Source organism: Mixophyes fleayi, chromosome 10 (genome assembly GCF_038048845.1).
Source record: "Mixophyes fleayi isolate aMixFle1 chromosome 10, aMixFle1.hap1, whole genome shotgun sequence".
Lineage (NCBI taxonomy): Eukaryota > Metazoa > Chordata > Amphibia > Anura > Limnodynastidae > Mixophyes > Mixophyes fleayi.
The window spans coordinates 938,685-961,871 of record NC_134411.1 but is presented as its reverse complement, the minus strand read 5'-3'; the positions used below and the strand labels follow the sequence as shown (position 1 = coordinate 961,871).

Here is a 23,187-nt window from a genome sequence, read left to right as displayed (position 1 = left end):
TGAGGCATTAAAAGTATCATATATATATATATGCTATCCTGTTCCTGTACTCGAAACGTAGCCAATATGTGGTTCAATTAACACCATTCACCAGCAACACAAATGATTGTTTGAGTGTCAAATACAAGATGGTGTTATCACGATACTGGTGTGTTTAGCTGAAGCCTAATGGTTGTTAGAGCTTACTACAAGCACTGTCTATATACTGAAGCAACTTGAAGGTGTTCTATAACTATAACCTGGTTGTATAAAGTAGCAGCTAGGAGGCTTTGTGTGCTGGTTGGCACAGGAAGCGGTCAGTCAGGAATAAGTCATGCACAGTAGGAGAAAATCCAACAAGAACAGATTTAAGTATTGGGAGCAGAGCACACTTAATACTGAATACTGAAACCAAGGAACCAAGATGGTTTCTTTATACAGTAATACTGGTTAAGTGCAAGTTCAAGGCTCTAGTTACTGGAGGTGGAAATATCTGGTGCTATTCCTAACAATATTCTTCTCTTAATTGACTTTCTCCAGATGGTACCTGGGTGGCTTTCTAGGGAGCATGAATATTTGGCTCCCATTAATTGTCTTTTGGGTTAAATACTTTGCCATTTTTTTCAAATATTGAAGTTGATTTAAAAAAATAAAACAAAAGTCAGGCGTCCTCCCCGCAGTTCCACTTCTGACCTCTTACGGCTGCAAGCGTCCTGTTGCTGGGCAATGCGACATTGCTGGCTCTCTCCCTACGGTCTCTTCTGTGCTCTTGCTACGCAGCGGGGATGCTCCCCTGCACCATCAGTGGTCAGTGACACACCTGACTCCAGCATACCTGTACCTACAAATCTGCTCCATTGTGTTCCTGGTTTTGGCGCAGCTTACTCCTAGACCTTCTTTTAGATCCTTATTTGGCATTGTATTACTTCTCTGGCTTTACCTCGGCTTCCCTGACTACTCCTTTGTCTCCTGATTTGGTACCGCATTGCCTCGCTGGTTTTGACAGTAGCAAAATTACCATTGGAACAGCAGGTTCAGTGCACCAGGACCTATGGAGATAATGGGGCCCACTTCATGGCAGACGCAGAGGGTCAGGGGGCCTGGTTCCCTCCTCCCCGCCTACCTGCATTGGGGCCCACAGCTCTACCTTATCTGCTGTATCTCGCCGGCGACAGTCTCGGAGAACTACGACCTGCGCGTCCCTTGCAGCCAAGTCCATACTCCCTTGTGGGTGTCCCTGGTGAAAACAAGGAGTGCGTTAGACTCTGCGCCTCCCTGTACAGTAGCGCTAATACCGCCCGATAGCCACATCTCTGTTTGTGAAAATAAATCTGGGAAAACCTTCATAGAGTCTGGGAGCTCAAGTCAGAAGACACCAGGACTGACCTTTGCAAAATTTTAAAGGCGCAAACTAATTTGAGACCTAGCTATGGGGTAGACATACTTTTTCTCAGATTTCGAGCAGCTAGCCAAACTACATTGCCAATCAAACACTGGTGCAGGTGTACAGAACTTGTCAGCAGTTGTTTTTAATACGAGTCCTGGGGATGACCTAATGTCTCACATGGCTCAAGGTTATTTTGTTGTGACTCCAGTTCAGCAGGAACAGAACCTCCCGGGGAATTTTGATGGATTTGATACCCCAAATTAGCATAAAAGTACTTTTGCAGAATATCAACCCCATTACCTTGCAGACCGCAAATATCACGCCGAGGGTCTTGTTTCACTGAATGATTAGTGTGTTTATCTGATCATTGGATTGTGGATTGAAAGCAGCTGATAAATTTAATATTGGGGCATTACAAAATTGCTTCCAAAAGCGGGAGTCTCTCCTCATTCATCTGGTCCCCTGGTGCAGCCAAAGTACTTCCCTTAACATTCATTTCCATATTCTTCGGCATAACGTAGTCCATTGTGAGGACATTCTATGTGTGTGTCGGGCAACATCTACTTGAATTGTAGTCATGCCCTTAGTGTGAGGTTGATTCACAATACAATCTATTGAGGTTGGGGGAATCTTACACCAGACACATGTACTGCAGGACGACACAAACCTTTTAACATCCTCCTTGTATTTTGGTCACCAGAAATAACAAAACAGTAATTTGTGGGCCTTGCAATGCCTTGTTGGCCTGCCAGGTAGTCATGAATAAATAGCCTTAATCTTATATGTGCTCCATTCCGTAATTTGAAATTTGTAGCCTGCCAGATCTTGTTTTGCCAAACAACTCAAGTTCGGGGATAATTTTATAAGAGAAGATCTAAACTGTTTATGGAGACCACAGATGCAAGATGTCAGTGGGAAGTAGCTAGTCTCAATGTCCTGCCATGACAAGGAGGCCGGGAGTGAGCAAAGGAGGACGCAATCTGGCTCAGGTGGGGGAGCCCAATAATAGACCTTTAGGTCTGGGAAGCCTCTGCCGCCCCATTTAGTGGGTTTCTTTAGGAGGGCTAGTTTGACTATGGGTGACTTACCCTTCTACACAAACTTTGCTAGGCATTTCTGGATGGATACAAGAGTGTCTAACAGTAGTAGAGGAGTTTGGGAAGGATATTCATCTCAATGGCAATGATCTTGCCCAGCCACAAAATAATTAGGGGGCGCCAAGAGAACAGCACTGATTTGATTTCAGCAAAAAGACCCTGGTAATTCTCCTGGTATAGGGACTCGTAGGAGATGGTGATATATAGGTCAATGTATTATTTTTGCCATCTAGTATGAATTGGGAAGTGATGCTTTGACCCTCCCAGATCGGTACGTTAAGTAGCATTGCTTCACATTTTGTAATATTAAATTTGTATCCTGAGAGACTAACATAATAATCCACAATTCTGAACAGACTGGGGAGAGATGTTCTCGGCTGTTGGAGAGTCAAGGAGAACATCGTCTTGCTCTCAAGATTCCTCGTCTGCACAAATCTTATGTCAGGGCAGGCGCTGATGGTTGCTGCAAGGGGCTCTATGTCCAGGGCAAAGATTAGAGGGGAGAGGGGTCAGTCTTGTCATGTACCATTACTGATGCAGATAGTATCAGAAGGAGAACCATTGGTCATGACTCTCATGGGCGGTTGAGAATAGAGGGCTTTGACGCCTGTGAGAAAGCTTCCGGATATGCCAAAATTTATAAAGGTTTGGGACATAAAATGTGAAGAAGTTCTGTCAAAAGTCTTCTTCAAACCTAAAGGACGAATAATGGCTGGTATTGAGGATGTAGATCAGATCGATGGCTCTCCTTGTATTATTCCTCGCCTGAGGACCCGGGATAAAACCGATGGCAATGATCATGCCCAGCCGACCTGATCATAGTGAACTAGTGATGGGAGTACTGAATTAAGTCTATTTGAAAGAATTTTAGCATATAATGTGAGGTCATTATTGAATAAGAAGATTGGGTGGTAACTAGTACAGCTATAGATATCTTTGCCCACTTTGTGAATCACTGAGATCCTAGAATGGAATTGAAGAGAGTGTGTAAGTGGGAGATCAAGATGTTGGCACATTTTTTGTAGTAAACGGCAATACAACAATCAGGCCCCGGAGCCTTCCCCGATTTCTGAGACTTTGCAACCTGTTCAATTTCCTCTCGGCCCTCAGTTGAGTCAGAGCTGGTAATTTGGGGAGATTAGCCCCAGCAATAAATTAGTCTATCATCTAGGTCTTGAGTTTTGAGTAATTGTTGTGGAAAATAGAGCAGATCTGTTGGGAATCATACTGCAGAACACCACTCACGTCCCCGATAGCCCAGAGGTTCCAGGAATTAATTTTAGCTCATAGTTTAGTGGCCAATCTGTTAGTTTATCGCCTTTTTCATAGTAGCGCTTGTTCAGCCACTTCAGTCTATTGGCTGCTTGGTGGGAAAGGAGAAGGTTAAGTTCTCCTCAAAGAGAGCTGATATATTGGGTCATGGGTTAGATTTATGTTGTAGTTCTAATACCTGTATTGATTTGGTCAGTTGCATGTTTTTGGGCAGTTGAAATCTTTTAGATTTGGATGATGGGGCAATGAGATGACCTCGGATAACTGCCTTATGGGCCTTATGGGCATCCCATAGGGTAATTGGGTAAATATCTGGAATATCATTCATTTCAAAATATTCAGAGAGGAGCTCTTTTAATTGGGTGATGGCGTTTTTGTTCTGGAGTAGAGATCAAGTAGAGATTAAGTCTTCAGGTCACTTTGGGGGGGGGGGGGGGGGAATCACAAGGCTAAGGAAGAGAAGGTTGTTGAGATAGGGGCATGATCTGACCAGGTTACAGGGTGGATCTGGTAGGAGGTAAGATTTAAATTTAGGTTGCAGCTAAGCAAGATCATGTAGATTCTGGAGTAGGTATTGTGGACAGGGGAGAAAAAGGTGTAGTCCCAAGCCAAAGGGTCCGAAACTCTCCATAAGTGTTATAAGTTGTGCAGAAATGCTTGTAGAGCCTTAGAGATATGGGTGTCTCTCCAAGTGGATGGGGCATTTGGGAGGGCAGATCTGTCCATGCTACGGGCTAGGACAGCATTAAAGTATCCATCTATGATCAGTCCTCATTGTCGAACATACACCAACAAGGAACCCAATTTACATATACCATCCTTTGAATTCCATTGTTTCATTTAATCATTCAAGATCAAGAGTCTGTAATTTTAAAATCCAAGACATTTTACCCCGATATAAGTTTTTATCTCCTCCTCTAATAGTGGTGTGGATTTTCTCTACCACCACAACTGAAAGACCTTTTTGGTTACAATTATGTTTGTGGTAGTAGTGTCTGGAGACACTGTGTACTCTTCTTTATATTCAGGGCAGGATAGTGGCCTTGTGGTTATTACTTCTGCCTCACAGCACTGGGGTCATGAGTTCAATTCCTGACCAAGGCCTTATCTGTGTGGAGTTTGTATGTTCTACCTGTGTTTGCGTGGGTTTCCTCCGGATGCTCCGGTTTCCTCCCACACTTCAAAAACATACTGGTAGGTTAATTGGCTGCTATCAAAATTGACCTTAGTCTGTGTGTGTGTGTATGTTAGGGAATTTAGACTGTAAGCTCCAATGGGGCAGGGACTGATGTGAGTGAGTTCTCTGTACAGCGCTGCGGAATTAGTGGCGCTATATAAATAACTGATGATAATGATGATGATTTAATCCATGTTCCCTAAATCTAGTTTTTAGGGGACATGTTGTCCGCCCCACATACTGGATCTTACATGGACTCACCAAAACTTAGATGACATTAGTAGTATTACAATTCTAAAATTGAGTTATTACTCACTCTGTCCCTGTTCTATATATATCCACATGTCAAGCAGACACATTTATTGAACCATGTTTTTCTGAATTGAGGGTTTACCGCTGATTTTAACATAGTTGGTGCAAGGAGATTGTTAAGATTGCTATTCTTTTTGAAAACCACCTTTGGTTTCTCACTCAGAACATTTCCCAGAACAGGACACTTGTCTTAACAATTTATAATTATTTGCGATACTATTCCTAATTTTATAACATTTGTTGTTATACCTAGAAATAAACAGCAATGCATTTATAGTGCTCCTCCCATGATCCTCTACTCTACCTGGTTTACATATCAAAAGATCTTATCTGTCCTAAGTGCCTGGTTTTTAGCTTCTTCTCTCAGTTCAGCCGGATAACCTCTCTGGAGAAAGATTTTCAGCTTGTTAGATAATCCTCATCCAGCGTACAGTTACGCCGTAACCTATTTATCTGTCCCTTTGGGATATTTTTAACCCACAGTCTATAATGACCACTATTTTAATGAAGATAGGAGCTCGAATCCACAGGTTTGTTTAAATTAGTTGAAATAATTCTTTCATTACTTACCAAGAGGGTTACATCAAGAAAATTAGCTGAAACAAAATAAAATTGATGAGTAAATTCTAAATTAAACAAATTATTATTCAAAAAAGCGACACATTCATGTGCTAAATCAGAACCACCTTCCCAAATCATCATCATCATCATTTATTTATATAGCGCCACTAATTCCGCAGCGCTAAATTATAAATAGATCATCAATATAACGGCCATAAAATGCCAAGTTTGCCCCATAGGGACCACCTAGATAGATTGGTCCTCAAAGGCCCCCATATATGTTTGCACAACTGGGTGCAAACCTGGTGCCCATGGCCGTCCCATGTACCTGAAGGTAATTCAATAAAATAATTGTGAGTTATAATAAACAGAATAGAAGCCAATAAGAACTCACTTTGTGTCTCAGAGATCCCAGGGTCATTCACAAGAATAGATCTAACCGATTCAACCCCTGCCACATGGGAGATAGATGTATAGAGGGCCTGGACGTCCAGCATCAGGAATCCCCAACCTGGGCGCCAGTGTATCTCCTGAAATAGTAGGCCGTCCAGGAGGTAAGTGAAGTGACTTGTGAGTTTTCGGCAAATAATAACAAAAATTGTGTAACCTGGTGCTGAGGAAAGAGAAAATTAAACTTCATTTGTTATTACCCCCTCGGCAAGAAAAGAGTCAAGTAAAATCTTTTATTCTGTCTGGAATTTCTTAGTTCAATCTTCAGAGAGGACATTATAAAAAGTGATATTTTATAATTGTCTCAAGGACTTCTTCGAATAATCCGACCTATAAAGAATTGCAATGCCCCCCTCTCTTATCAGCTGTATTAATAATCAAATAGGTAACTTTCTGAAGCTTGCTTATATGCTATATATCTATTTTGATTGTCATTAGGTCAGTACTGTTGTCACTCAATTGTGGTATTTCCTCTATGTTTTGATGGACTTTCTGAATTATTTTATGTTTGATCAAAAAAATAAATATGTTTTCATCAGATCTCCTACTTATATTGTTTAGTTAAGATTTATGAGAAAATATTGGTCATTTGAATTTATTTTTACCTACATTTTTATTTTGGTTTTTAAGGGATTAATTTCTGCGCTGTTCAGTTTTCTTTTCTTAGAACAGTGTGTGTAACAGAGATATAGAAATGACTTGTATCCAATGAGAAGTCAATAGGGTTGGCCATAGTCCCAAAGGAGGTAGAACTACAGAAAGTATTGAGGGATACGGAGGCCTAAGGGTTCTTCATCTAAATGTGGAAAAGCCATCTAGAAAACCAGCAAAGGACGGAGACTAGATCACGTGCAGCACATCAATTAATGGTAAATGTCTCCTGGTCATTCAGAGACAATAAGGTTGTTTGGCGAAGTACTCAGGTGTCTCAGGGAACTCGTTTGGAGAGTTTCTGGACTGTAGACCAATGTCTCCGTAGCACTACGTTGGACCATTTCAGAACGGTTTATGGAGCAAGACCGTTCCTACAAAGCAGGTCTTGGGGCTTCTTCCAGGGATATAGTCAAAAGTTATAGATTGTGATGCCACATAAAAAGATGGAAGGGAAATCCACAGTGATATCGGACATTGTTTGTCCGTAGGACTGAAGTGACTGGTTGAAGTTCTCTTTTCCTGGCCAAGATAGTGGGGGAGAGGTCTTAGAAGATCTGGAGGGTAATACCCTTGTAAGTCAAGTTTCTCAGTTTCCTTACTGCTTGTGAGATAGATTCCTTAGCCATAAAGCAGTGAAGGCGTAGGCGTATGTGCCTGGGTGTAGAGACTGGACTGGTGGCCGAGGTTCGAGAGCTCTATGGGCCCGGTCCAGAAGAAGCTGCTCCTCAGGTATGTCTGGGGCAATTTTAGAGAACAGTTTTCTGAAATAAGGGTCAAGGTGGACAGGTTTAATGGATTCAGGAATCCCCTTGATCGTGAGACCCCGATTATCGTTATATTATTGCTGGTCGTGAATAGTATTAAGTTCCTGGATGGAACTGTGACAATTCTTCTGTGGAGGTCTGGTAGCATACAATGTCCTCCATTTTGCTTTCTATGTGATCTGTGCAGGTGCCTAAGGTGGTCAATTTAGATTTAGGGATGTGGAGGACATGCTGAACCTCGGCTTAGATTGAGGAACATAAGTCTTTAATTTCCTGGGAGAGAAAGTCTTTCTTGGTGACAGGTGCCGAATTAGTGTCTGTGGGAGGCTGAGGTGAGTCTGGGCCGTCTGATCTGGCCACAAAGGAGGATTTATTAGTGTGCTCCCAGGGAATACCCTTGCTATGAGTTTCAGCATTGTTGGTAGTGGCGCAAATGGTTATGTCCTAACAGCTCCTGGCAGCTGGAGGGGGAGAAGGAATCTATTACAATGTTATTGTTATTTATTTTCTGCCTTACAGACTACATTGGAACCAAAGAAAATATTTAGTTCCTGGGTGCAATAAATTAATATCTATATCTATATGTGCTGTGAGTTTGCAGTGTGTGCTCTTTCTGCCATAGACATCTTCTCTATCAGGAAATTAAACAATATATATATATAGTTGAGGGGTGCAGGGACTGCCAGGTGGAAGGAAACCTTGAAGAGAAGCATTTGGAACCTTGGACTTCACTCCTCTGATTATATGAGCTTCCACTAGATGGCAGTGGTGTATTAGGTAGTTGCTATATCTTGCAAGCTGCAAGGCACTTGTAAGATATAGATTATAATTTAGGTTTATCACAGTAATGAAAATAAAGTTTGAATGTCCACCAGGTGGCAGTGTAGGTCTCAATGCAGATACCTTCCAAATTGGACCCATGTAGGCTCAGGGGAACCCACAGATGGAGGTGAAAATATATCTTGGCCACAAAGCTCAACCAAGACTCGTCCGAGTCTGATGGCTGCCAGGCCATGACCCAGGGGTTGTATATTTTTTAATGAGGAAAAGACTAAAAATGTGATATTTTGTACTTTTTCAGTGGCCCCTAGATAAACAGACTCTTTTCTCTTTTTTATTTGTTGAACTGAATAATAAAGTATGCGAGGGTGCACCTCCCAGAGATACAGTACTCAGAAGATCTGGGTGGATGATTTAAGGGATAATCCGTAGAGATATGAAGACAAATGGTTTGGATGGAACTAATGTCCTAGAGATAATGAGTATGTCATTATCTCCAGCACTTCTCTGCATAGACATAGAGAACGAGTGGCCCCATCCTGCTGATGTATGGAACTGCTGCCCATGAACAGCTGAATGGAGACCCCAGGACAGTGGAGACTAAGGCTGGGTCAATATCTGGAGCAAAGAGTGCCGGGATATCTGGTAGCCCTGTGCGACTAAGAGATGCCTAATGAGTGTGGTACAGAATGCCAGCTGCACCTCAGAGCCCAATGTCATTACAAGTTGGCCTCGCTTGGATGAGGCGGAGGTTCTTGTCACCTCCTCAGACCCCCAGACTGATGGGCCTCCCTCCTCGGGGGGTAAACACTGTGGCTCATGGTACTGTGACCTCTTATACCGACTGCGGGCTCCTCCACGCTGCCAGCTCTGGGCAGACTGAGTGTGCCAGCTACAGACATGACTGGGATGTCTGCTCTGGGCATTACATGCTGCCAGCTACGGCACTGCCAGTGAAAGGGGTAAATGCCCAGGAACAAGATGGTTGGAACAAGGCTGTATTACAGCACAGTTATTAGAACCTGTGTGTGTAGCTTTTATCTCTGTGACCGCTGAGCAGGAAGAAGATAAGATGGTTCAGTGATCTTGAACTTCGGCCTCTGTCAGACTCTGAGGGAGAAGAATGTAAAACTTGTCTGACAGGATTATTTCTTATTGTACTTTGTACAATATAATTCCTCTGCTGAGAACTGAGGGAGACGCCGCATTTCTAGTGTTCTCCTGTCAGCGCTGTAATGGCGAATATCTGTAACCTGTCTGTCAGACACCGCGTCCTCCATGTTGTCGCTGAATGAAAACTGTGATAGTGCACAGAACAAAACTGTACATTTTACACTAAAAGACGGTGTAATAGTGTGATCAGGGCCCTCTTTTCCATTGGGCACGATGGGCAGGTGCCCGGGGGCCCCATAGGCAGGGCTCTTAATTAGAATAAATAATCCTGCAAAAGAAAAAACCTGCAAAAAAAACCTTCAAGGGTCACTGAGCAAGTACACACATATATATATATATATATATATATATATATATATATATATATATATATATATATATATAAAATGTAGGGGCCCCGGTGCACTGCTTTGCCCGGGGGCCCATAATGTTGTTAAGATGGCCCTGAGTGTGATATACACAGTGTATGATGTGTGTCAGTGTATAGTGAGGTAGTGTGATAAATACACAGTATGTGACGTGTGTCAGTGTATAGTGAGGTAGTGTGATATATACACAGTGTGTGATGTGTGTCAGTGTATAGTGAGGTAGTGTGATAAATACACAGTGTGTGACGTGTGTCAGTGTATAGTGAGGTAGTGTGATATATACACAGTGTGTGATGTGTGTCAGTGTATAGTGAGGTAGTGTGATGTGTGTCAGTGTATAGTGAGGTAGTGTGATATATACACAGTGTGTGATGTGTGTCAGTGTATAGTGAGGTAGTGTGATATATACACAGTGTGTGATGTGTTAGTGTATAGTGAGGTAGTGTGATATATACACAGTGTGTGATGTGTGTCAGTGTGTAGTGAGGTAGTGTGATATGTACACAGTGTGTGATGTGTCAGTGTATAGTGAGGTAGTGTGATATATACACAGTGTGTGATGTGTGTCAGTGTATAGTGAGGTAGTGTGATATATACACAGTGTGTGATGTGTGTCAGTGTATAGTGAGGTAGTGTGATATATACACAGTGTGTGATGTGTGTCAGTGTATAGTGAGGTAGTGTGATATATACACAGTGTGTGATGTGTGTCAGTGTATAGTGAGGTAGTGTGATATATACACAGTGTGTGATGTGTGTCAGTGTATAGTGAGGTAGTGTGATATATACACAGTGTGTGATGTGTTTACAGGAAGTGTCAGATAATAGAAAGTGAAAGTAGAATATTTCTGTGCAAAGGACGAAGCTGCAGCCATTCCAGGTCGGGGCTGTTACTGGGGCCACAGACCTCACATCAACATGAGACCCTCAGATATCCTCTACTTACTGCTGATACCCCTGATAGGGGCGGGTAAGTCACCCTGCTCTGTGTGATTATTAGTATATGTAATGTATGATAGGGCAGGTAAGTCACCCTGCTCTGTGTGATTATTACTATATGTAATGTATGACATGGCAGGTAAGTCACCCTGCTCTGTGTGATTATTATTATATGTAATGTATAACAGGGCAGGTAAGTCACCCTGCTCTGTGTGATTATTAGTATATGTAATGTATGACAGGGCAGGTAAGTCACCCTGCTCTGTGTGATTATTAGTATATGTAATGTATGATAGGGCAGGTAAGTCACCCTGCTCTGTGTGATTATCAGTATATGTAATGTATGACAGGGCAGGTAAGTCACCCTGCTCCGTGTGATTATTGGTATATGTAATGTATGATAGGGCAGGTAAGTCACCCTGCTCTGTGTGATTATTAGTATATGTAATGTATGACAGGGCAGGTAAGTCACCCTGCTCTGTGTGATTATTAGTATATGTAATGTATGACAGGGCAGGTAAGTCACCCTGCTCTGTGTGATTATTAGTATATGTAATGACTTTCCAATGCTCTGTCCTAGTAGCAGAAACACATAACTACTTTTCCTCCAACCTATTACACAGATCCATGTGATAATGGGTGGGGGTGACATTTTCACCTTGCGACCAGATGGGATTACTTTTCCACCCAGTCTGGGGGGATATTAATCAGTTTATATGGGTTTCTTTCTCACCATCTGTAACTAACTGGTACTGACGATTCGTACTGGTGTCCTCTGCCACCAGACACTCACCAACTGTGAATGCCAACGGCACAGTAGTTGGAGGATAGGGCTGCCAACATCAGGGTCTTTCACCAGCACCTGGAGTCGCTTACTTCTGATTGGCCTTCCACCCAACATCACATATTTTGTTGCACGCCCTGATCATACCAAGTCTCCTGATTGGTCTGTGCTTCTGCTCGTTTAACTTGCATGAGCCCCATGAGGTTCTCTAACCGGTCCCTGAGCTTTACCACGTGCGCCACCTTAGAGACATCATAGGTGGGTAGCTCCCCTTCCCAAGACTCCCGGAACAAGTTGAAGGGTCCACGTACTCTGTGGCCATATAGTAACTTTTAGTTAAACCACCCTTTCCCTGATCTATTCGGCACAGGTAGGTGACCTACAACGTCCACAGCCACACGGCGAACATGTAAGGACCCGAGTGGAGCACAAGAACCGGGGAGCCCAAGCCGCTGACAAACATCACAGGACCTACAGTATGCACAGATGTCTCATCTGACATTCCAGGCCAGAAAAAGTTCTGTCGGGGACCTCAGTATTCAGTTTCACGCTTGTTACTCAGCCGTAGGGATTTCATGGACAACTGACATCCGTTGTGCGTGAAACCTCAGTGGGCCGAGCAGTTGAAATTGTTCCTTGTCACTCCTATCCCCTTCTACATTCATGGCTACCCAGTACAGCAACCCGTTCCTCCAGGTCACACTCCCCACCTCCATCCCCGAAAGGCCAATGCCAACCTGGCCCTCATGTCTTCCAAGGAGGGATCAGAGAGCTGAGCTTCCCTAAACTCATTCCTGCGGCCCTTACTTTCTCCTAGCTTGGGATTCTCTACAGGGGATTCTGGGTTAGGGCTACTAAGGTCAGTCAGGGAGGGGTCATTCATAGGGAAAGCATGGTAGTCACCACTACTCAATGCCCACAAGATGTACTGGAAACAATATCCATTTCGTTGCTGGGGGACGATATCTTTCCAAGGGCAAAAATGCTATCTGGGTCCTGATGATCTAGGAGCTTGAACCATTCTATCTGGACTGGATGATGTGGATGCTCCTAATTAATGCTGTTTAGCAGCTTGGTAAATGGTGGTGCTGTTCCTGAAGACTCTGGGCAATGGGGATCATAAACTCTGTCCGAACCCCATGGCCAAGAACGTTGCCTAGGACCACATCTGTAGAAGGCCATCCATAACCGTGACATATCTTTTTGCCTGCTCGCCAATCGAGACGTTCCCTTGCCATGGGCACCTCTCTTGGAAGTCCATCCGCCACTGTGACTTTGACAGTTTGGCCTGAAATTTCTTCAGCAGGATCAACAAAGTTGAGGGCTCAGGACAGTTGTTGAGGCCCTAAAGTGTCTCCGTCTTTGTCCCTGCAGTGGTCTCACTTGCACTTGCTGCAGGTGCTTCTCAGGTTTTTAGGTGGCATTTTGGTCTCCCAAGTGACCCCGCTGAGTCACTTTCCTTACCGCCACATTCCTCTGGACTTGTGTGTGAACAATCTCTTTTGACTCCTCTCCCTTATTCAGGGGCTCCAGGACTTGGATTAGGAGCACAAGTCTGGGGTGCTGGGGCTGTGGGACAATCCATCCTCAGGTGGCCAATTTTCCTGCAACCATAACACTTTTTCTCCAGCTGGGTCTCAAGTGGTCTCAAATAACTTCCAGGTACAGGGCAGTGCGGGGGCTGGCTAGAAGCACCCAGTTTTGTGAGTACTTGCTTTGGGGGGTGATGAACAGAAAAGGGGTGTTTCCCTGGTCGTACAGCCCTTTGGGGTTACTTGCTAGACTGGCGCTTCTACCAGTGTAGCCGAACCGCCACATACGTATCTGCCAAATGGTCCGGTGCTTTCAATGTTGCTGGGCTTCAGTCTCATACCCATTCCTTCACCTCCGGTGCGCTTCGGCAGCGAAACTGCTCTCTGCAAACTAAGGCAAGTAATTCGTCCCAGGATTTGACACCTGTGACAGGATGGACCTCCTATGCCACCTTGTCCGTGCTGCTGGGGACTACCTGGGATTGCCTTGCCTCTGCCCCCTTTCTGTATCCTAAATTGTGTCCCTCTAAACACAGTTGAAGGGGTTTGCTGCTGCCAACACTAGGCTCCTTTTTCAGCACCTAGAACTGATTCCTTCTGGTTAACTCTTACTGCTAGTGTACCCCCTTGCTGGGCACCTAGGCTAGTACCCATGAGCTCTTCCTTTTTACGGTTGCTGTGGATGGTTCCCCCTGGCCAGAGCTGCAGGGTAGTGGGCAGAGTGTTGGTACTGGATGCTGGGTCTCAGCCTCAGAAGAGCCAGATAATGGATTAGATTGATCTAACCTGTAGGTCACAGGAATTTCCGCAGGTAAGTAGGTGTCAAAGCAGGATCTTGAAGTAGTGATGTTTTATTGGCTCACGTAGCCCTTATAAGGACAGTTACATAGCAGTCTATACAACTAGCGTTCTTTCCAAAAGTGTACAGATGAAATGATACATTACATTGTAAAACAGAGCTCCTTTTATACAGTTTTTCTGCCCCAACTTGGCAGGAAGTAACCCAGCCCCTGTCTTAGCTGGCACCGAAACATCTGATATATCGCATTCAATAATTACCATTAGAATGTAATATCCTCTAACCTTGGAGCTATCACAATTTAAACTTTAACAAAATTTATATCAATCTCTTGATTTCCTAAAAACTTGTGTTAAGTTTCCTATTTAACTTGCATCCTTAGAGAAATAGTCTGATTACCCTCCCCCCCCCCTCCTGTGCTTTCTGGCTAAACAGACATGTGGGCCACTGAGTTGAAAAGGGCTAACTTAACATGAGATTAGCTGCCTTCAGACAGTTGTAGGAACACATTTCCTCCAAGAAATGTCTACTGAATAAGAAATCAATACCTCAGAAATGAATGCATTTCTAATACAGCAATGCAACACAATATAAGAAAATCAGTACATTTGCAATGATATACAGAGGTGCCTGCCCCACTAATTGAAATAAATTTCTACAGTAAATTTTTTCTATGTCATGTAGGGCCGTAACTAGGGCTGTGCGATAGGGGCAATCGCCCAGGGTGCAACGCTGAAGTGGGACACAGTTTATGAATATTCTTGGCTCATTTGGTTAAAATTGAGGGCTAGGGTGAGTGCCATTTTTGGTTCTCACCCCAGGTGCTAAAATTTGAAGTTACGGCTCTGCAGTCATGGGCTGTCAGTGCATGCTGGTAATTGTAGTGCCACAATAGGTTGTTGTTTTTTACCCTGGAACCCAAAGGTTAGGGGTACCAGGAGCAGCCAGTGCTAGTCACGATTAGGCTGGTACTCTCTAGATGAGAGATTTTATCCTACCTAGATCTCCAACCTGAAAATGTAGACTGAGTCCTTGCAGTTTGGTTGGGTTTTTTTGCTATATGATTTGTAGTTTTTGCCTTTAGTACATCATGCAGTTTACAATCCGCACATCAAGTAGCACGAAAAACAGTGGTTTGGATAAAGCGCCGTTCAGTAAATTTCCCTCTTAATGTCCATTTTAAGGATGGAATAAAGAGAAGGTGCTAGAGGGTGATGGAAATGAATTGAGCAGGTTTGATAATGGAGGAGGATACCATTTAATTTCAGATCTTGTCACACATGACCTTTAAGTTGTAAGTAAGGTCTTGGGCATTGATGGTACTTGGAGATGTTGGTGTGGAAGGAGTGAGAAGAGATTTAAATAAAGCATTTTGGGAGCTAGAAGCCTGAGCTGAGGGGAGACATTGGAAGTATATTTATTTGGAAGTGTCATTAGAGTGGCAGAGAGTTAGTATATTTGAGCAGTACGAGATTTTCGCCAATGTAGTTCTACTTTGCGAGAGAGGTTTTGACGGTTATACATTTCTATTATGTGCCACAGTTGAGCTGATTTGATATTGTACCTGGAGCCACTCGAACGAGCACCATTGTTAGGATATATTTAATTTATGGGCATGTGAATATGAGCACAATAGGAGATGTGAATGTAGAGGGAAGAGAGGTGGAGCTTCAAATTCATCAGAATTGAGATTTGTGCAGGTATGAGAATGATTGGTTGAGTTATAGTGCAGAGAATGTGATGGAGGAGACTGGTGATGGCCTGAGAGACGGATGGGTAGAAGAATCGATCCACTGGTAGTGGCCAAGAGAGGAGGATAGAGAGGCTGCTCCGGAGGCCCAAGGAGACTGTGGATAATAAATTGTAATGTTGAAATCCCCCATCATGATGGAGGGGATACCAGAGGGTAAGACATGAGGGACCAGGCAGAGAAAGGAGCCATGTTTCTGATGTTGTGACCATGGTATATGGGAGCGTTATGAGGCTGTATGTACTGTACATATAAACAGGCCATCTCCGCGTCTGATGTGCGCGGTTATTACAACTTTGTAGATTAGACTCTTCCACAAGGGGAAACGCTACCACTGATCTGTCACATCTGGCCGCCTCCGTCACGATCTTATTTTGTTTTTTTCCTGGTATAATGCTGCTTGTTTCACCATTTTTTGTTATATAATTCCTGATCTGTAGCAGGACAGCAGCAGTGTCTTTAAGTGTCTGATGTTTGAATTGATGCTATTGAAGTACATTGGTGATCATGTGCATATACTAAGAGTCAAATTCTAAGCACAGAACATTAAATATATTCTGTATCCTGCTGCCAGTTTATACCTCCGTGTGACATGAAATCCTAGTTATTAGATCAGTGACTCAAAATATTTCTTTTGCCAAAAACTTTAATAAATGCAGACAGAGGAGAAGTGACCATTTATATTGTGATAGAATTGTCTTTATTTTCCGTATATACAGCACAGTCCCCACCCTCAAGGACATCATCTGTATGTAACCCTGAGTCAGTAAATGCCATGTCAGTTAGTATATAATGCTCATTTATCACATCAACATGTATAAGACACTTACATACAATATGAGAGTTTTATTTTGAAGCAAAAAGCACAAAATGTGGACCTCATCCATGCTCGGACGTAAGTCCGTTTCCTTGCCATATCTTGTGTGAAATAACTCTGCGCACACTCAGGAACAGACCTTACACCAATGTAATTCATGTCCGAACGCAAAAGACACTTACGTCTGCCTACGACTTGGATGACGGCACTGAGGTGTGTAGGGACGGACAGACGTATGTACTGAGACGATGTACTGTAAGGGCGTGCCGGGGCGGACAGACGTATGTACTGAGACCATGTACTGTAAGAGAGTGCCGGGGCAGACAGACGTATGTACTGAGACGATGTACTGTAAGGGCGTGCCAGGGCGGACAGACGTATGTACTGAGACCATGTACTGTAAGGGCGTGCCAGGGCGGACAGACGTATGTACTGAGACCATGTACTGTAAGAGAGTGCCGGGGCAGACAGACGTATGTACTGAGACGATGTACTGTAAGGGCGTGCCAGGACAGACAGAGGTATATACTGAAATGATGTACCGTAAGTGCGTCCCGGGGCGGACAGACGTATGTACTGAGACGATCTACTGTAAGGGCGTGCTGGGGCGGACAGACGTATGTACTGAGACGATCTACTGTAAGGGCGTGCTGGGGCGGACAGACGTATGTACTGAGACGATGTACCGTAAGGTCGTGCCAGGGCGGACTGACGTATGTACTGAGACGATATACTGTAAAGGCGTGCCGGGGCGGACAGACGATGTACTGTAACGACGTACCAGGGCGGACAGAGGTATGTACGGAGACAATGTACTGTAAAGGCGTGCCGGGGCGGACAGACGATGTACTGAGACGATGTACTGTAAGGACGTGCCAGGCGGACAGACGTATGTATTGAGACGATGGGCTGTAAGGGCGTGCCAGGGCGGACAGACGATGTACTGAGACGATGGGCTGTAAGGGCGTGCCAGGGCGGACAGACGATGTACTGAGACGATGGGCTGTAAGGGCGTGCCAGGGTGGACAGACGATGTACTGAGACGATGTACTGTAAGGACGTGCTGGGGCGGGCGGACAGACGTATGTACTGAGACGATGTACTGTAAGGACGTGCCGGGGCGGACAGACGATGTACTGAGACGATGTACTGTAAGGGCGTGCCAGGGCGGACAGACGATGTACTGAAACGATGTACTGTACTGTAAGGGCGTGCCGGGGCGGACAGACGTATGTACTGACACTATGTACTGTAAGGCGTGCCGGGGCAGACAGATGATGTACTGTAAGGGTGTGCCGGGGCAGACAGATGATGTACTGAGACGATGTACTGTAAGGACGTGCCAGGCGGACAGACGTATGTATTGAGACGATGGGCTGTAAGGGCGTGCCGAGGCAGATGTAGCCGATTCAAGTCCTGGGTTTCTCCTCCGTTCACCTGTTTTCAGACATATCCTTTGCTTACAGCTACAGGGTAGGTGTAAGTGATAATAGGTCACGGCATAGTCTTTGTTTGGAGAAGTACATGTATGTGTGCCACTATATATCACAGAACATGTGTATGCAAGTGAAATAGACTATAAAAATGTACAGTACACATTAAGAAGATCTTGAATTTTCCTGCACTGTGTTCATTTAGGCAGAACGTACTTACACCCAGATTCAAATGAAACGTATCTTGAGATCCGCTTGTATTTGAACTATGCTGATGTTCCGTGGTCGATTTTTAAGACCGCAACTTGCTTGCATGTTGCGTTCCAATGTGAATCAGGCCTTGTATGTGTATTTACAGTTGTACAGACTCTAATTCGTTCATTTTTATTTATTATTTAGGTGCGCTGAGAGTCACTATGAATAAACCATTTATCGGAGCATTAAGAGAGGAGGATGTGACTATTCCCTGTGACATCGCTGATATTGTCTCAGGGAGAACTGTTGCCGTACAATGGACCAGGACATGGGATGGAAACACGACCAGTGTCTATGATCACTTTCCTGGACGTGTAATGGCCTATAGACCAGGAGCTATCATGGTGGAGAGTGAAGTAGAAAGAGGAAACGCTGAACTTCACATCCCGCGTGTCCAGTTCTCTGATGAAGGAGAATATACCTGTACTGTTATAGTCACTCCTAATGAAGCGAAGGGGAAATCTACTCTGGAGGTGTCAGGTGAGTGGTAATAATATGATATACACAGGTATCCAGATAGATGGACAACATGATGCACTAAACTTATTACATATCACCTTCTGTGAGCACTTTGTCCAAAAACTGCATTTTTAATGATATTTGTATCATTATTAAACCCCCAGTGTTTCTAATACCAAATTATGTCAATAAGAACACATAGACATGAACTTATTAAGTGTCATTTAATATGGAAAATAAATCCACAATGCTTAAGATGAAAAGCAATTAACAAAATGATATACAGATATATAATATAATAGTTTCTTGTAAAATAAAAAGGATTAAACACAGAAAAATGGTACACTTATGAATGATCAGTTTCTGTTTGCTGGAAGAGCATGAATTCAATGGGACACTTCTCAATTGGAAACTGACTCCCAAAAACTGTTAGATTTACAGGACATTTTAGACCTACTTCAGGTGCCCGCAGCCCCCTTCCTGTGATGTCAGAACTAGAACGCAAATTAGTTTTACAACCGTCCATTCATAACACCTTTCAAGTCAGGGTTATTTACACTGGCTTAACTACTCACTATAATGTCTTACAAAGATGATATTACCTCCACACATACCAGACATGACTCCCTCTTTCTCTCTCTCTCTCTCCCCCCCTCTCTCTCTCCCCCCCCTCTCTCTCTCCTCCTCTTATTATATTTTCCTTTATCCGTATCTCTCTTCAATCAAACCTATCACAGCTGTTCAATCTCCTGTCATCTAGTTGAGATGTTTTGAGATATCACAAAACCACGAAGAATGTGAGGGTTCTGGTTTTGGATATTATTGAGGATATTGATATAACCTTAAAAAGAGGTTCCAAGAAGTTTTTAACTTTTACGACCTGTGCCATAAATTGGTATTGGGCACTCCTCTGGAGCTACACCTCTGGATATTTCTATCCATAAATGCCTCATGGATAGAGCAGAAGAATTTATTGACAATCAAAGAGATAACAATGTCATCTAGTCTCCTTATCAGGGTTTTAACTCATGGTTGGAAACAGTTTTCCTGTAACCCACACCAAGCTAATATGATGAAGTAAGTCACAAACACCTATTTGCAATCTTATATGACTTGTAAGTAGCTTGAATATGACTCACCAATGTCTAATTTTCTACCATTTTAGCTGTCATGTACGTCTTTCATCATTTCCATTGAGATTTATTGCTGTAGATGAAAAGTGCAGGAAAACGACACAAATTGGTTTAGATGTCTCTGTCACTCCCATGTGTTAGCATCATCTAGAATTACTTTGTATAGGGCACATTTATACATCTTCTCAGATACAGTCTCTAGTGATTTACGCAGTATATGTCTTGTTGTGCAGCTCGTCCATCCGCTACACTGACCCCGGGAGATATCGGTATTGAGCTGGGAACAGAGAAATCAGTGATGTGTGAAGTCATCAATTTTTACCCACAGTCAGCGGTCATACGCTGGGTCCGACACAATAAAGATCCTCCTGGCTATGTGGCCTTTGATGGGGGGACCTGCACCTCTGATCCCGCTACTAATAAATATAACACGTTTAATGTTACAAGTCACCTGACGTTAAATCCTACAACAAAAGACGATGGTAATAAATATTCCTGTATCGTGACCCACAGATCTCTGGAGACTGAACTTGTCAGAACTTTTACTCTGACAGTAACAGGTAAGTAAATCTTTACAGTAATGGTCTTTGTATTCAGCAGCTCAGACACATCTGTCAGACTGGTGGACACTGTAATAAGTGTCACAAGGTATAACACAGGAATATGGAGATTCCATACTTATTGCTGGCACCGGGAGGTAAATGGAGCCTAACGATACGCAGTCATTTTTTTGTGCTTCGAGACAACTGATTAATTATTATTATTATTGTAAAGCAACAGACATGGTGTACGGTGTTACAACCCCTTAATCTAATCCATACCTGAACTGTACTTTTTAGCCATGTTGTTATCAGGAAGTATCAGTGATGTAACTATAACATCTCCTTGGAAAAGTACTTCAGGGCTTAAATTCCACCTCCACAGGGAACACTCAGGAGCTGAGTGAATTAACCTACCATTGTTATTTCTGTTTGCTCCCTATTGTCCACTAGTGAGCTCTACAGACAGCCAGGAGCCTGACCCAGCAGGGGTCACCTGAGGGAAGACACCTGGGGAGGTGAGGAGGGTGCTGGATAGTGTAAACAGCCCACCAATCAAGACCTTTTGCAGCTCCCCTGGATAGGCAGATCCCAAGGTGGGATTAGGAGGTGATAAAGAGGCTACCCTGGGAGCTGGACAGTGGTGTGATTAACTTTTGACCAAGAGTTGATGCTCTGCCAGAGATGTGCTGTGGAACATATCTCACTGGATTTATTTGAACTGATTTCCTCACTTGTTGGACCTACTATTGTTAAGGGGACTGTGCTGTATTTAATCCGGTTCTGCAGAATAAATCATCCTTCTATTTTTCCTCTAATATCGTGTCTCAGTGATTTGGGAACCACGTATCTTCACAATTATTATTATTATTATTAATCTTTATGTATAGGTCACCACAAGATTTCCACAGTGCCGTAAAGAAAACAGACAGTAGACCATACAGGGTAAACCAGTACAGAACAGTGAACAAAAATAGCTCTAAACATAGCTTCGCCCAGAGCAGAGGAGTTGGAGGAGAAGTATAGGTAGAGAGACAGGAGGGAAGAGGGCCCTGCTCATAAGATCTTACATCCTAAAGGGAGGGTAACAAACAGGAGGCACAATGGGGAGTCAGAGGGGATAATTACAAGAGGAGCGAGTAGCAGGACAGGGGAAGAGAGGTGAGGAGATCAAGCATGGGAATGGTTAGGTGGATGGCTGGGTAGGCTTTGAGGGACAAATTAATTTTAAATGCCCATTTGAAGGAGCACAGATTAGGGGACAGTCGGATGGATGGAGGGAGGTCGTTCTAGTGGGGGAAGGGGGGGCAGCCCAGGAGAAATCTTGGATTCTGGATTGGGATGAGGTGATCAGAGTGGATGAGAGGAGATGGTCATTGACCGATAGCAGGGAATGGGATGGAGTGTGAATGGAGAGGAGGTTGGAATTAATGGTATCACAAATGAATTTAAGCACAAAATGGGACCAAATATAATTGCTAATTAATTAACTTTTAATTCCCTGAAATTATAGTGTGTTATTATGCATCAATAACCTTATTCAAGTATAATAAATAACACCTGAAATAGGAGCCATAAACGTCCCGAAAATATTCAGATGAACCCATGGGCGTATTGGGAACCTAAAGAGGCTCTGGAACAAAACTGAGTGAATGTGGCCTCATGGAGGCGGGATAAAGTCAGTTGTAGGTGGAACCAACACAAAAGTAGGCGGGGTTAGCACATTGTAAGCCCTTGCCACATTGGTGGTAGACGAGGCCATCACACCATGGGTAGTAGTTGCAGACTGAGCACACCAGCGGGTGAAGTACACGTGTCGATTACAGTAAGTGGGGCAGATTAATGCAGCAGCAGGGAGTTCCCAGCATTAGTATTAATGTGATAGTAATTGTGCCTGGGAGGTCTAAGCTATTGCATGAAGCCTGACCACTATCATATAGATCATTCTAACTGGGGTCTCATCCCTGTCAATCTCCCACTGATTCTAAAGACTCCCAAGCGGTAAACATCACACTGCCTCTACTTACCTGTATGCAAACGTTTGGAATGTCCCAACCATAGTGTTAACTATGATTAATTAAACATTAGTATCAGCAATTCAACAAATGCTTTATCTGTTTGAATTAAATGAGAATACGCGATGCAAAATGTATTACAAGACAAAGCAGATATTATATTGCTTTGAATGATAATTTGTCCAGTATTAGTGATAGATATATAATACAGTAGGAATACTAGTGAGCGGCGCACAGCGTGGAGTGCATGCTAGTGAGCGCCACACCGTATAGAGCATGCTAGTGAGCAGCGCACTGTGCAGAGAGCATGCTAGTGAGCGGCGCACCGTGCAGAGAGCATGCTAGTGAGCGGCGCACCGTGCAGAGAGCATGCTAGTGAGTGCCACACCTTGCAGAGAGCATGCTAATGAGCGGTGCACCGTGCAGAGAACATGCTAGTGAGCGGTGCACCTTGCAGAGAGCATGCTAATGAGCGGCGCACCGTGCAGAGAGCATGCTAGTGAGCGGCGCACCGTGCAGAGAGCATGTTAGTGAGCGGCACCGTGCAGAGAGCATGCTAGTGAGCGGCGAACCATGCAGAGAGCATGCTAATGAGCGGCGCACCGTGCAGAGAGCATGCTAGTGAGCGGCGCACCATGCAGAGAGCATGCTAATGAGCGGCGCACCGTGCAGAGAGCATGCTAGTGAGCGGCGTACCGTGCAGAGAGCATGCTAGTGAGCGGCGCACCGTGCAGAGAGCATGCTAATGAGCGGCGCAC

General features: G+C 43.9%; 1 protein-coding gene across 1 annotated transcript in view; it reads left to right on the top strand.

Annotated features, from left to right (window-relative positions):
- The first annotated feature begins 10,806 nt into the window (after window positions 1-10,806).
- Window positions 10,807-23,187, top strand: part of LOC142103528 (uncharacterized) — a 43,679-nt gene continuing 31,298 nt past the window's right edge. Inside the window, exons 1-3 of the mRNA XM_075187572.1 lie at window positions 10,807-10,944; window positions 18,428-18,763; window positions 20,109-20,435. Coding sequence (XP_075043673.1) covers window positions 10,893-10,944; window positions 18,428-18,763; window positions 20,109-20,435 — 715 coding nt within the window. The 5' untranslated portion in view covers window positions 10,807-10,892. The remainder of the gene's footprint in view (window positions 10,945-18,427; window positions 18,764-20,108; window positions 20,436-23,187) is intronic.